The 13,764-nt window shown below is 38.3% G+C and overlaps 1 protein-coding gene across 7 annotated transcripts in view; it reads right to left on the minus strand.

Moving 5' to 3' along the window:
• Positions 1-1,159: 1,159 nt before the first annotated feature.
• Positions 1,160-13,764, minus strand: part of Phf3 (PHD finger protein 3) — a 79,530-nt gene continuing 66,925 nt past the window's right edge. For all 7 annotated transcript variants that reach the window (XM_048347548.1, XM_048347547.1, XM_048347546.1 and 4 more), the window contains 5 exons: positions 12,587-12,782; positions 12,074-12,221; positions 9,109-9,198; positions 4,186-4,381; positions 1,160-3,989 (listed from right to left, as the gene is read on the minus strand). In XM_048347548.1, coding sequence (XP_048203505.1) covers positions 1,867-3,989; positions 4,186-4,381; positions 9,109-9,198; positions 12,074-12,221; positions 12,587-12,782 — 2,753 coding nt within the window. In that variant the 3' untranslated portion in view covers positions 1,160-1,866. The remainder of the gene's footprint in view (positions 3,990-4,185; positions 4,382-9,108; positions 9,199-12,073; positions 12,222-12,586; positions 12,783-13,764) is intronic.

The following is a 13,764-nucleotide window of genomic DNA, read 5'->3' on the forward strand; positions in this document are numbered from 1 at the left end:
GACTAATGCACCTTATGTTTTGTTTGAAGGCTTAATAGTCAAAGAATAAAGTGAAATAGACTTTAAATACAAATCTTCACTTTCAGAATAGTGATAAATTTCAGAAGATATGAGGGAAGTGTAATTGTTGCAAGTTAGACAAGAATCTGTCATTTCACCTGATATAGCAAGGCTAAATGAGATTCAAAATCTTTTTGCTTTGACCTTAAAGGAAATGAAACAATGAATCTTGTTAAGATTGGTTTACTAAGATTGGAATGAAGGAAAGTCATAGATGAGTTTGTATCCATATATAGACAAGACAAAATGAAAGGGGTCTAATACAACTTATTGACACCAATAATAAATGTTTGAAGGCCAAAGCAGTGGCTCATTTCTGCAGTCCTTGCTACTCAGGAGGCTAAGATCTATTATCATGGTTTAAAGCCAGGCAGAGCAGGAAAAGTCTGTGAGACTCTTATCTCCAATTAACTACCAAAAAGCTGGATGTGGAGCTGTGGCTCAAATGGTACAAAACTAGGGGTCAGGGCCAGGACCAAAGGGGGGGGGGAAGTGGGGGGAAAAAACCTTAATTCTGATGAATTATCTGCATTTTTCTTCATTAATATAAACAGATAAAAACACTGATTTTCCTTGCTTTCTCTTTTTGGTCGATAATAACAGTATCAATTTGTAGCTATTGCTTAAATTAGGGCTATCAGTACAGTATGGGTTTCAGGGTGAAATCTGGGTTGACAACAGTCTCCATGTGCTTTCTCAAACCAGCACATTAAACTTTATAGTTGACCTACAAACAAGTCAGGGTTCATTACACATCACACACACCCACACCCACAAAGATATACATCTCACTTAAAAGCTTTACTATAACAAACTTTGAATTTATATGTTTCCAGACACAAACCAATGAAGTAATAGTTGCAGCAGGTTTTCACCAGCAGTTCTAAATTCCAGACTCTTCAGCAGTATATCATTTATCTCAGCTTGTAATTTTAAAAATATTATTTCTCCCTCATCTAATGCTTGAAATAGTTATGTCTCTATGTTTTTGGCTGTAAGAATAATGTCTCTATGTTCTTGGCTGTGTGTAAGAATAATGTCTGAGGGTAATTCAAGCTTTAAAGAAGCTACTACTAGATTTCAAATCACGCACACAAAATAAGTGAGAAATTCTTTTATCATATTTAGAATCAAAATATCCCTTAAAATATTTACATTTTACAGTAAAAACGATAGCAAAACACAAGATCATGTACAAGCTTAAGAATTCAAGTTTCTGAAGAGCCAAGAAGAAAAATGAAAATAATGGCCTATCACAAAGCTCTAGTGTATAGTAGTAAATGCCTTCAATGAGTAGATTAAAGCATTTAACATGGGCTTCTGATTCTCAAAAATTGCTCAACTAAATGATTAGTATAATAGGATTATGAAGTTGCTTAGATTTTTGTTCCTCTAAAGTTTTAAGAACACTGAAGGTTGAAATATACAGAGCACATTTTTACTCTCAAATTAGTTATATAAAGCACATTCACTGGAGGCAGTAAATATATTCCACAATTAACCGTATTTACCGATTAGGGAATAAAACTAAATTTCTAAGTCTTTATTGCATATTAATAAAACAAATCTTTGAATATACAGCCATGTAAAACTTTTAAAAAATATTAAATTCCTCTAACTAGGGATACTTGGTATGAAGGGATGATGAACATTGGGACAGGGCACTCTGCACCAACACGTAGAATTTATTTATTCTGAAAACTACCAACAGTAAAAATTTAAAAGATGGCACACTCCTAGCAGGCAATTTCACAGACACAACAAATGACAGTTACAGAAGGGTGCTCTTGAAGCAGCCTGCACACTTCACCTTTTGCTCTTTGCTCTGTCAGCATGGTCCCTGTCTTTGTGGTATCTATCCCTGTCCTTCTCTCCTTCTCTGTGTTTACTTTTCTCTCGCTCTTTGTCCTTTTCATGGTCTTCACTTTTAGGCTTGTCTGGTTTCTTGTCTACATTCCTACCATCTCTGCTTGCTGTTCCTTTATCGCCATGTGATAACCGTGCCCTTTCTTTGTCTTTGTGCCCTTCCTCCCTGCCTTTTCTGTCCCTGTCCTTGTCTTGGCTTCTGTCCCTGCGTCTGTGCCTTTCTGATTCTGGCTCCCATTCCTTTTCATGTCTCTCTCTCTTCAAGTGGTGTGAATCACTATAAAATCTCTGGCGGTCCCCTTTACTCCTATTAAATGCCCTATCCAGTTGTTGATCTTGCCTACCCCAAGGATCACTGTGACGCCTTTCTGGTCTCCGAATGTCTTTAGCCTGGTAAAAATTTTGTGGACCTAAATACCTTGATGCTTGGGAAAGGGGGCCAATCATTCGCTGGGGCTGGCCTGGGAGGGGAACCACAGGGGGCCAGGGAACCATTGGATTTTGGGTAAAGCCAAAGCCTGGAGGGGAAAGTAATGGAGGTGGTAAATGTGGAGGAAATCCAAACATGTTTTGTGGAGGAAAATTAGGAGGTCCTGCAAATGGAAACCCAGAAGAGCTGGACTTGAGGTGCTGAAGGCTAGGCTGCTGCAACCTGATGGGTGGGAAGCTTGTACTTGTCCTGGGGCTGGTACTTCTGGAAGTGAAGTTCATACTTTTAGAAGGAAATTCTGACTGGCATGAATTTCCAGTTTCAAAATGAGATGCTGCTCCAGGAGACCCTCTTCTAAAGGTGGGCACAGTTCCAATGTTTTGTGTTAAAATATCCTCCTTCAAAGGCTCTGATTGCTGTGTTTGAGAAGAATCTAAGTTTTCTACTGATGATGAGCTTTGTGCATCTTTTGAATCATCATTCTGTTTGATAAAGGCATTTCTCTCTACAACAGGTGGCTTTTCCTCTACATTGATTTGCTCAGGTAAGAGCTCTTTGTTATGTGATAGACTAGACAAGGTGGGTTTCTCTCCACTCCGGCCACTGTCTCCATCTTTGCTCTCTGAAACAGCTGCCTGCTGACCTCGCCCAGCTGCTTGCCTAGGGTCTCTTTTTAGGTTGATAAACTGTGGGGACCTTGCTGCATTCCCAACAAGGTTTTCACTGCTATTTGCAGTACTGTCCATGTTTCCTCTTGCTACACTAGACACGCCAGAACTACTTGAAGTCAGATTATCTTGCAAATTATTCTCTTGATCTTGGAGCAGTTGTCTTTTTAAAGTTTTGTCTTTATTCTCCAAAGTTTCCTCTTGTTGTGATAGAACTGATAAATTTGTTAAGAATGCTTCTGTTGAAACATCTTGTGGTTTACCTCTGAGACTAAGACTGGTCAAAGGCCCTGGAGAAATGGTAGATGGTACCACTAATGGTGTTTCTTCTCTCTCTCCTGAGTTACTTGTAGATTCTATAAGGTGGTCGACTTTAATGTTTGCCTCCCTGGCTTCACCATCAGTTACTTCCACTTTATCCATTTTTTCTGCTGATAGATTAGGTAAGACTAGGTTGGTGTGCTCAGTTATAAATGGAATTTCTTTAAGAGTATTTTGCTCAGTTATTGGCTGAGCCTGCTCATATACTTGACCAGTGGTACCCAAAAGACTTTGAAGAATATCATCTACAGGAAGAGGCTTATTTGCTAAGTCTAAAGTTGAAGGTTGATTTTCCCAGCCAATTAATACCCCAGGAAGGAACCTCAGAGGCTTTGGCGGTTCCTGTTTAGTGACTTCCATTACAGGTTCAATTGCTGTTTGAAGATCTTCCTGAAGAATCTGATGAGGTTTATTTCTCTGCTTGTGTAAAACAGTAGTGAAGGAATTGAAAAAGTCATTTTCTTCCTCTGGTGCTTCATCTGTAGAAGCTTCTATTTTGCTTTTTTTGTCAGGTGGCAAGGCTACTTGTATGCTTTCAGAAGCCTCAACAGTATGACTAGTACCAGCACTGGCACTATGCTGCCTCTTCAGCTTTTGACGAATAATTAGGCCCAACAATAGATTAGGTCTGTGTAGTTCAAGCCCTGTATAAAATAAAAAACATGAAGTCATTTTGGATCACTACGTGAAAGGGTTCATTTCAAACTATTAAGTGTGTTTCTGGCCCTGTTAAGCCATCCCTACAGAGGCTTGGATCCTAGTGAGTAGCCATTCTCTTGACTATGGTCATATCCTCTTATCTTACTTCAATCTTATCATACTACTGAAATTTATACCTACCAGGTCCATCAAAAGGCACAAGAGGGTGTGGAATTTTATCTGCAGCACCCAAGGGAATAAGGTACATATCTTTAACTTGCTTCATGTTGTTAGCAGCTACTCCATAGCGCTTTCTGCTACTGAAGTATGCAAACAGCAAAGTGTAAGAAATTTGATCCTCTTCTGTCACTGGTGTGAAGCGAACCACACAAATTTCCTATTCAGGGAAATAAGAAAGAGTTAACCTGAAAAATAGCTTGGTTTTCCATATTATTTCTTAATTACTAGTAATCTAAAACAACTTAGTTAATACAGATGAAAAGATCTTTGTTGATACAGCAATGAGTTTTTCAAAGGCTTTCCAAAGTGTCCCAAGGCAACTGATGAATTTGTTCAAGGTGATGCAGTGGTAGAGATGATAGTGAAAATCCTTATTTTGGGGGGTCAGTCATGGGGCTTGGACTCTGGGCCTGGGTGCTATCCCTGAGCTCTCCAGCTGAAGGCTAGTGCTCTACCACCTGAGCCACAGCACCACTTCTGATTTTCTAGTGGCTAGGTTAACTGGAGATAAGAGTCTCACAGACTTTCCTACCAGGGCTGGCTTTGAACCACAATCCTCAGATCTCAGTCTTCTGAGTAGCTAGGGTTGCAGGCATGAGCCACCAGTGCCCGGTTGAAAACCCAAACTTATTATCCGTATACTACATTCTGATTTCCAATGTTATATCCTCCAAAGAACTGCCCATGTACTTAGCATACTGTAAATTAATAATACTCATCACCAACCATCCATGTATTGATCACACAGCAATCCTCCCTTCTCTGTGAGGGTTACATTCCAAGATTCACAGTAGAATCTTGAAACTGAAGAAACTACCCTACATTTTTTTTCCTCCATGTACATACCCATGACAGTTAAGTTATAAATTAGGAACAGGAAAAGATTAACAACTGATGAAAAAAAGAAAAAAAATCGACAAAATTAGTATCAATAATCTTGTGGGGTTTTTTTTTTTGAGGGGGGGGGGCAAGTTCTGGGGCTTGGACTGAGTGCCTGAGCACTGTCCTTAGCTTCTTTTTGCTCAAGGCTAGCATTCTACCTCTTGAGCTACAGTGCCACTTCCAGCCTTTTCTGTTTATGCGGTGCTGAGGAATCGAACCCAGGGCTAGGTAAGCACTTTACAGCTAAGCTACATTCCCAGCCCTGTGGATTCTTTTTCTTAAAGCTAGTGCTCCACCACTTGAGCCACAGCGTCATTTCTGGCTTTTTCTGAATAGTTCATTGGAAGTTAGAGTCTCATGGCCTTTCTTGCCCAGGCTGCCTTCAAACTGCAATCCTCAAATCTCAACCTCCTGAGCAGCTAGGATTACAGGTGTGAGCCACTGGCACCCAGCTAATAATCTTGGTCTGGAGACCATTATTAAATGAATTGAGGGTTATGTGAATACAAGCACTGACATTCTATGGCAGTCAATCTGATAAATAAGGGGACTGTAAAGCAACTAATAGGTAGGTAGCATATACAGCAAAAGAACTAGATACACTGGACAGAGATGACTTACACTCTGGTGGCCAAAGAAAAGTACATTAACTTTCATCATGCTACTTAGAATGCCACAGAAGTTTAAACTTATGAATTATTGCCCGAGTTGGTCGTCTGTCCGTCCGTCCATCCATCCATCCATCCATCCATCCATCCATCCATCCATCTATCCATCCATCCATCTACAATGCTAGGTGTTTGAGCTTAGGGTCCCGTACATTGGTAGGCCAAGATATGTCTCTAGCCCTTTCCGTTTAATATTTTTGTGCCACAGGTAACTGCAACCTTGGAAACTGAAACTACAGATGGAACAAACATAATATATAGACAAACAGAATTTGATAATCTAATTTATAAGGATAGTCTTTTTGAATAGTGGGGACTAGATATGACTTAACTATCTCAAGAGCTTTGTTGTCTGTCTCTGGACAGTAATAATTTGGTATTAATTTGGCAGTGTTACAAAAATAGATGTTTCTCTATAAAAGTATATAGTAAAAACTTGTGATGATAGATTTACTACAAAACCTAAAAGTGATGCAAGCTTCTGGAGGAAACATGAATGAACTGAAACACATCATCATCTCTTAAAAAATGACTAACATGCTGGGTGCTACTGGCTCACGCCTATAATCTCAGGAGGCTGAGATCAGAGGATCACAGTTCAAAGCCAGAAGGGGCAAGAAAGTCCAAGTCCGTGAGGCTCTTATCTCCAATTAACCACAAAACAAAAGAAGTGGAACTGTGGTTCAAAGTGGTAGAGCACCAGCCTTGAGCAGGAGAAGTCAGGGATAGAGCCCAGGCTCTGAGTCCAAGCTCCAGGACCAACAATAACAAGAATAATTTTATTTTTAAAACTATCGTGTAATCCTAGTTACTCAGGAGGCTAAAATCCTAGGACTATAGTTCAAAGCCAGCCCAGTCAGAAACATCCATGAGACTCTTATCTGTAACTGATCACAAAAAGAAGAAAACCTGCCAGTAGAGTTGTGCCTCAGTTGGTAGAGTGCTAGCCTTTAGCAAAAAGCTCAGGTAGTTTATACCTCAAGACTGGCACACATATACAAAAAGATTATCATTTAAACTGATTAGGCTGGATACCCCTAATCTGAAAATGCAAAATCTGAAATTTTTGGGTCCCAGCAAGGAGGAATCTCACCATATGTGACTAGCTCTAGCCAAAACACAAGACTCCTGAAAACATTGCATAAAATCATGTTCAGGCTATTTGCATAAAGTGTACTAGAAATATAAGTGATTCAGGTCCCACTTCCAAGATAGTAGCATTTTATATAAATATACCCAAATCTAAAAATACAACATTTGATACACTTTGGTTCCAAGCGTTGTCAATAAGGGTTAATTTATATTAATTACAACTATCATAATGTTTACATCAGTTAGAATTGAAGGCACATTGGTTGTTTTATTCTTTTTGCTTGTTTGTTTTTTAGTGTGTGCTGGTTCTAGGGGCATATTAATCTCAGGGCCTGGATGCTATCTCTGAACTAGTGCTCTACCACTTAAGAACAGCCCCACTTCCAGCTTTTTTTGGTGATTAATAGGAGCTGAAGAATCTTAGGGATTTTCCTGACTGGGCAGGCATTAAACCATAATCCTCAGGTCTCAGGTTCCCGAGGAGGTAGGATTACAGGCATGAACCACCAGTGTTCAAACAGTTTTGGGTTTTTTGTTTTGTTTTGTTTTTTGCCAGTCCTGGGGCTTGAACTCATGGCCTGAGCACTGTCCTTGGCTTCCTTTTGCTCAAGGCTACCACTCTATCACTTGAGCCACAGCGCCACTTCTGGCCTTTTCTATATATGTGGTATTGAGGAACCCAGGGCTTCACGTACATGAGGCAAGCACTCTACCATTAAGCCATATTCCCAGCCCCTCAAATAGTTTTTATATGGGTAGATTCAAGAGTTATTATCAAAATAGCTTCCTGCTTTTATTAACATGAGATAGTGTGAGCAAATAAATGACTTTTCTATACTGCTTTGAGGTTTACTTATATTCTAACAGTGTAGTAATTATAAATCTAAAATCTGTATTCAGGGGAAAAAAGTATTTTCCATTTTGGACCACTACAAAGAAAAATGAGAAACAGCTAGAATGAAGGCATTTAACTACTCTGTGAGTTTAAAAAATGATCATAAATATATACATAAAGGAAGAGAAATATAATAGACACTAGTAATCCTACAGTATCTCTTCTCCTCTCTTCCTTTTTCTTTTTTCTTTTTTTTTTTTGCCAGTCCTGGGCCTTGGACTCAGGGCCTGAGCACTGTCCCTGGCTTCTTCCCGCTCAAGGCTAGCAGCTACTCTGCCACCTGAGCCACAGCGCCCATTCTGGCCGTTTTCCATATATGTGGTGCTGGGGAATCGAACCGAGAGCTTCATGTGTAGGAGGCAAGCACTCTTGCCACTAGGCCATATTCCCAGCCCCCCACTCTTCCTATTTCTAACAGGGCCTTAAGTTTTAGGAAGGCACATGGCCATTCAGCACAGATTTCTCAGCTTTCCTTGCAGACATATGTGACCATATGACTAAGTCCTTGCTAATGTGGATGAAAGGAAATGTAGTCAATGAGTGCAGTTTCTGGGTATGTCCCTTAACTGTGTAAGCTGTTTTTCATTTCCATTTAGTGCTCTAAGTTAGCTTTGACTATGTCTGCTGATGAAATTAACAGTCTTGGAAATAATAAAATGTCAAGTAAGAACAAGTCTGATTCCTAAATGATCCTGTATGGCCCAGAATGAACATAATAATCAGTGAACAAGTAACCTACTAGGTACAGAAAAACAGCTTCTGTATTGTCAGAGCCATTGTATTTAGAGCTTTTTTGTTGCAAAAGCTTAAGGGTGCACTGACTGAACTACACATGTCTATAACTGAAACCAAGTTGATTTACAAGGTCAACTCCAATATTTAGTATAAAACATTTCTTAAAAAATTTTAACAGAAGCCATACAGGAAGCATACCAGAGAGGAGAAAATAAAAGGTAATGTTGGGCAGTACTAACCTTAGCAAATAGCTTTGGTTCAGTTTTGTAATATATTCTTCCCAGAAAATTTTGCAACTCTGCATAAAACCTCAGGAGTAGGCTGGGAATGTGGCTATGCAGTAGAGTGCTTGCTTAGCATGCATGAAGCCCTGGGCTAGATTCCTTAGCACCACATACACAGAAAAGGCCAAAAATGGTGCTGTGGCTCAAGAGGTAGTAGAATGCTAGCCCTAAGCAAAAAGAAGCCAAGGACAGTGCTCAGGCCCTGAGTCCCAAGCCCTGGGACTGGCAAACAACAACAACAACAAACAAAAAAACACAGAAAAATCCAAACTGAGTTTTATCTTGTGAACAATTTCTCATGCTATACTGTGACACAAATTCCCCTCACCTTGGTTCCCGATGCTTTTATTTTTTCCACATAATCCCAAACTGTCTGAGGCGATATCCTCCCGCCCACTTGAATACTGTCAGGCAGATCCTGCAGTTAAATTAAAAAATAATGATTTCATTAGTATGCATAGAATATCTTCAATGAAATACTAGTAACTCATATAAATTTAACTGTAAAATCAACTTAAAATGGTAAGAAAAATAACGTAAGTAGGACTAGGACACAGTTCAATTGAAGAGTATGTGCTTATTAGCATGCAAGAAGTCCAAAACACATCAAGAAACATATAATATAGTACAGAAAGACAGCAATTAGGCTTTGTCTCAAAGAATAGCTCCAAATGCATGTCTAAGATATCATTACTAAGAAAAACTGAGGTCAGTCCAGTGTACAGAATAGATAGGCACAAAAAAGGGAAGCAATGCCATAGCAGTCCAGGAAGAACAAATGCATTTCAAAAACATTTATATATCTCATTCCCTGTTTTGGCTTTTTAAAATTGGTTTCCTTTTAGTGATAGACAGGGAAGTGTGTGCTTTAACCATTAACAGTTTAACTTCAGAAGTTATCACATTTAATCACAGTATATTTTTGCATGAAGGTAGCACTACAGTAATTCAAGGTGTGTGTGTGTGTGTGCATGTGTGTGTGTTTCCACTAACAGCTAGCACTCTACCACTTGAGCTATAGCTACACTCCTGGCTTTTTTTGTGATTAGTGGGAGATAAGAGCTTCCAGGACTTTCTTGCCTGTGCTGACTTTTAAACCATGATCCTGAAATCTCAGCCTCCTAAATAGCTAAAATTAGAAGCATTAGCCACCAGTGCCAGCCCACAGAGACTATTTTTCTAAAAAATGAATTAACTATTCATAAAATTTTTTAAATATTAAATTTTTATTCAGCATATTCCTTTGTTTTCTGGAAGATTAATTCAAATAATTAAAGTTTAATTAGTTGTCTTTTTTTTTTTTTTTTTGTCCAGTTCTTGGGCTTGGACTCAGGGCCCGAGCACTGTCCCTGGCTTCTTTTGCTCAAGGATAGCATTCTACCTCTTGAGCCCCAGCGACACTTCTGGCCTTTTCTGTTTATGTGGTGCTGAGGAATCGAACCCAGGGCTTTGTGCATGGTAGGCAAGCACTCTACTGCTAAACCACATTCTCAGCACCAATTAGTTGATATTAACTTAAGTTTATTTTGTTTTAGATTAGATATCTTATTTGGGATTTTGAATCCCAAATTATAAGTAATTAGAAAAAGTGGAGTTCTGCAAAGTAAGCAAACACTAGGTATAAGTCCACATCTAAATTTAATACTCACGTTGCTTACTTTCACAGCTACAACTGGTAAACAAATTAATCAACATTTGATAAGCAATAGTACATTAGATTAATTTCAGTCTCATCCAAAGAACACTTTGTTAGCTTACAAAGAACAGGTATATGAGTTAGATATTTAGAAATACTGAAAAAAATACTAGAAAAAATAAGTTTGCCTTTTTAGTCAGTATCCTGAGACTGTATCAAAAAGACTGTAAATGTCACATATAAACATAATATCTCTGTGTATACAGATACATACTGATTCAGTTTCTGCAACACACATAAGAATATACTTCCTTCAAGTCACACACTTTCATTAGTTCCAATATTTTGGTGGCACTGTTTTTTATTTTCCACATATCCTATATAATTTCTTCCTATTCCCTAAGGTATAAAAAACAACTAAAGAAAGAGGCACCAGGGAGTCATGACTGTAATCTCAGCTATTAATTGGGCTGAAATCTGATATTGGATCACCTTTTCAGATGAAGTTTGCAGCCAGTCCAGGCAGGAATGTCCATAAGACTCTTGTCAACAATTAAACAGCAAAAAGCAACACCAACAGAAAACCCTGAAGTACAGCTGCAGCTAAAGTGGGATGATGCATAGGCCTCAAATTCAAGTTCAAGCTCCAGCCCCAGCCCCAGAGTTTTAAAAACAAAACAAAAAAGAGGAAATAAAACAACCAAGGGTAGCATTGTAACAACTGGCTGACTAATATCATGAGATTCTCAACTACCTATAAAGCTATAGCTCCATGTATACAGTCTATTTACAGAAATAGGTAAGAACTATAGTCACAAATCATAAGCAATGAGAGAATTAAAAGACCTGTTTAATAATGAAAAATATTCATGATGGAATAACACTGAAAGCTGTAAGTATGCCAGCAATTTCTTTCCTTTTTTGGGGGTGTGCTGGTAATTGAGCTTGGCCCTTAAGCTTTTTCCCTCTGCCACTTGAGTTTTGTCTCAAGTTCCAGCTTTTTGCTGATAATCACTTGGCTTTGTCTGCCCAGCTGTCTGGGTCCAGATCGTCATAACCCAGTCTCCTGAATAGCTAAGATTACAGGCATGAGCCTCCAGCACCTGGCTCAAGTATGTTTAACTTTTATGTAACTCTATATTTAGAACCAAGTTTAGATAGCCACATTCTAATTTTTATTTCTCTAACATAGTAAAGCATATCTGAAAGACATAGAAAATGGTGTCTAAAGCTTTCAACAATCCTCAAATATATTTGTGAATGTCTAATTTCATTAATTGTGCTGTTTAAAGAACATTACTTATATATATATATATATATTTATTTTTATTTTTTATTTATTTTTTATTTTTTGGCCAGTCCTGGGGCTTGAACTCTGAGCCTGAGCATTGTCCCTGGCTTCCTTTTTTTTTTTTTTCCTCAAGGCTAGCACTCTACCCACTGAGCCACAGCGCCACTTCTGGCTTTTTCTATATATGTAGTGCTGATGATTTGATCCCAGTGTTTCATGCATGCTAGGCAAGCACTCTACCACTAGGCCACATTCCCAGCCCCTTAATAAATATTGTATTATCAACTGTTCACCAAATGTTTGTCTACGGCTTTCTGGAACACTCAAGGCAACCTAAGCACAGAAGGACAGAAAAGTTGAAAGTACCTCTGTTAAGTATTCAGGGGAGCCAGACACTGGGTAAGCTTTGGTAACAAATTTTGCCACAGAAGGCATATTGATAAAGCCTTTCCAGATGAAGTTCAAGCGAGCCAGGAAGGTAGACTCAACTTCAACAGTTCCAGGCATCTCTGGACTAGAAAATGACATTAAAGAGTTATCACTCTAAAGTTTCATGAAAAATTATCTACCTTTAACTTAATCATCAGTTACTGCTATTTTAAAATGTCAAGGACAGCATACAAGCAATATTAAAAAAATAAACTATCCCCAACCTCTTAAGAGAAGTATAACTCAAAGTGTTTTAGGTCTTATCTATATCTAAGAAAAAAATTTAAATTTCTGAGTGTTATTATTATATTTTAATTGGAATGTATGGAGGTATAGTTTCTCAAAATTTCCTAAGAAATGTATCATTTCTTGGTTTTAGAAGACTCCCAAGTAAAATTAGGCAAAAATCTATGATGACTGTTACAAAAACTTTAACAGTAAGAAAAGTACCGTGGAGCAGGAGAAAATGTTGATTTTGGCGACTCTTGTTTCTCCTCTTCAAAGAATTCAGAAGCAAAAATATTAGAAGTTGAAGATAATGCATCTGCTATACTTTCAGCTTCATTGTCTGAATGTTTACGAGCTACTCCAACAACAATTTTCACTTTTTTTGGAGAAAGATCATCTACTGGTGGTGCCATTCGACCTAAAGCCAGAAGACACCAACATAAATCATGGTTACTTTCAACCTTTATAACTTAATCCACTTTTACTTTCTAAAGCTGTTTCATTTCTTGATTCAATAACCATCCTTCCAAGAGTAATATATATCATGTTTTCTTATAATGAGTTTTATTACACCTATACTTAAGTGTTCTCCCCACTGCCAATCCTCTTGCATGCAGAGAACTGAGCTAATCTAAAATGTAATTCATAGCACACTATGCAGAGTTCTATCTGCACTGTATTATATCTTTAAACATTGTATTAATATTACCTCTTAAATGTAAAATATATGAGTAAAATACATGAATGAGTTTATGTAAAACATATGATTTTATGTAAAATATATAAGAAGTCATTTCAAGATGTAATTCATCTCTTATACGAAAACAGATCTAGTAGTATTTAAGAAATGTTCTAACAAATGCTGGTGAAGATATGGGAGAAAAGGAACCCTACTGCGATGTTAGTTGAAATGTAAACTAGTACAAGATGGTCTGCAGGGTCTTCAAAAAAATAGCTGGGACATTGGTGGCTCACAACTGTAATCCTAGCTACTCAGGAGGCTGAGATCTGAAGATCGTGGCCCAAAGGATAACTACCCCAAAACAAGAAGTAGGGCAGTGACTCCAAGTGGTAGAGCATCAGCCTTGAACAAAATGGTTCAGGGATAGTTTAAGTCTGGCAACTGACAACCCCCTCGCCCACTCCCTGCAAAAAAAAAAATCCACTAACCCTAGAACTTCCCTATGACCCAGCTGTACAACTCTTGGAGATCTACCCAGATCACTAAAAGTCAGGATATAGTGAAGACACTTGTTCATGTTCACTACTTCACTATTCACAATAGCCAAGTTATGGAAACAGCCCAGATGCCCTACAACACATTAGTGGATCAATAAAATGTGGCATACATACACAATGGGATTTTCTCATCTATTAGAAAGGAATAGGTTATATGAACT

The sequence above is a fragment of the Perognathus longimembris genome, chromosome 6 (genome assembly GCF_023159225.1).
Source record: "Perognathus longimembris pacificus isolate PPM17 chromosome 6, ASM2315922v1, whole genome shotgun sequence".
In the NCBI taxonomy this organism is placed as follows: domain Eukaryota; kingdom Metazoa; phylum Chordata; class Mammalia; order Rodentia; family Heteromyidae; genus Perognathus; species Perognathus longimembris.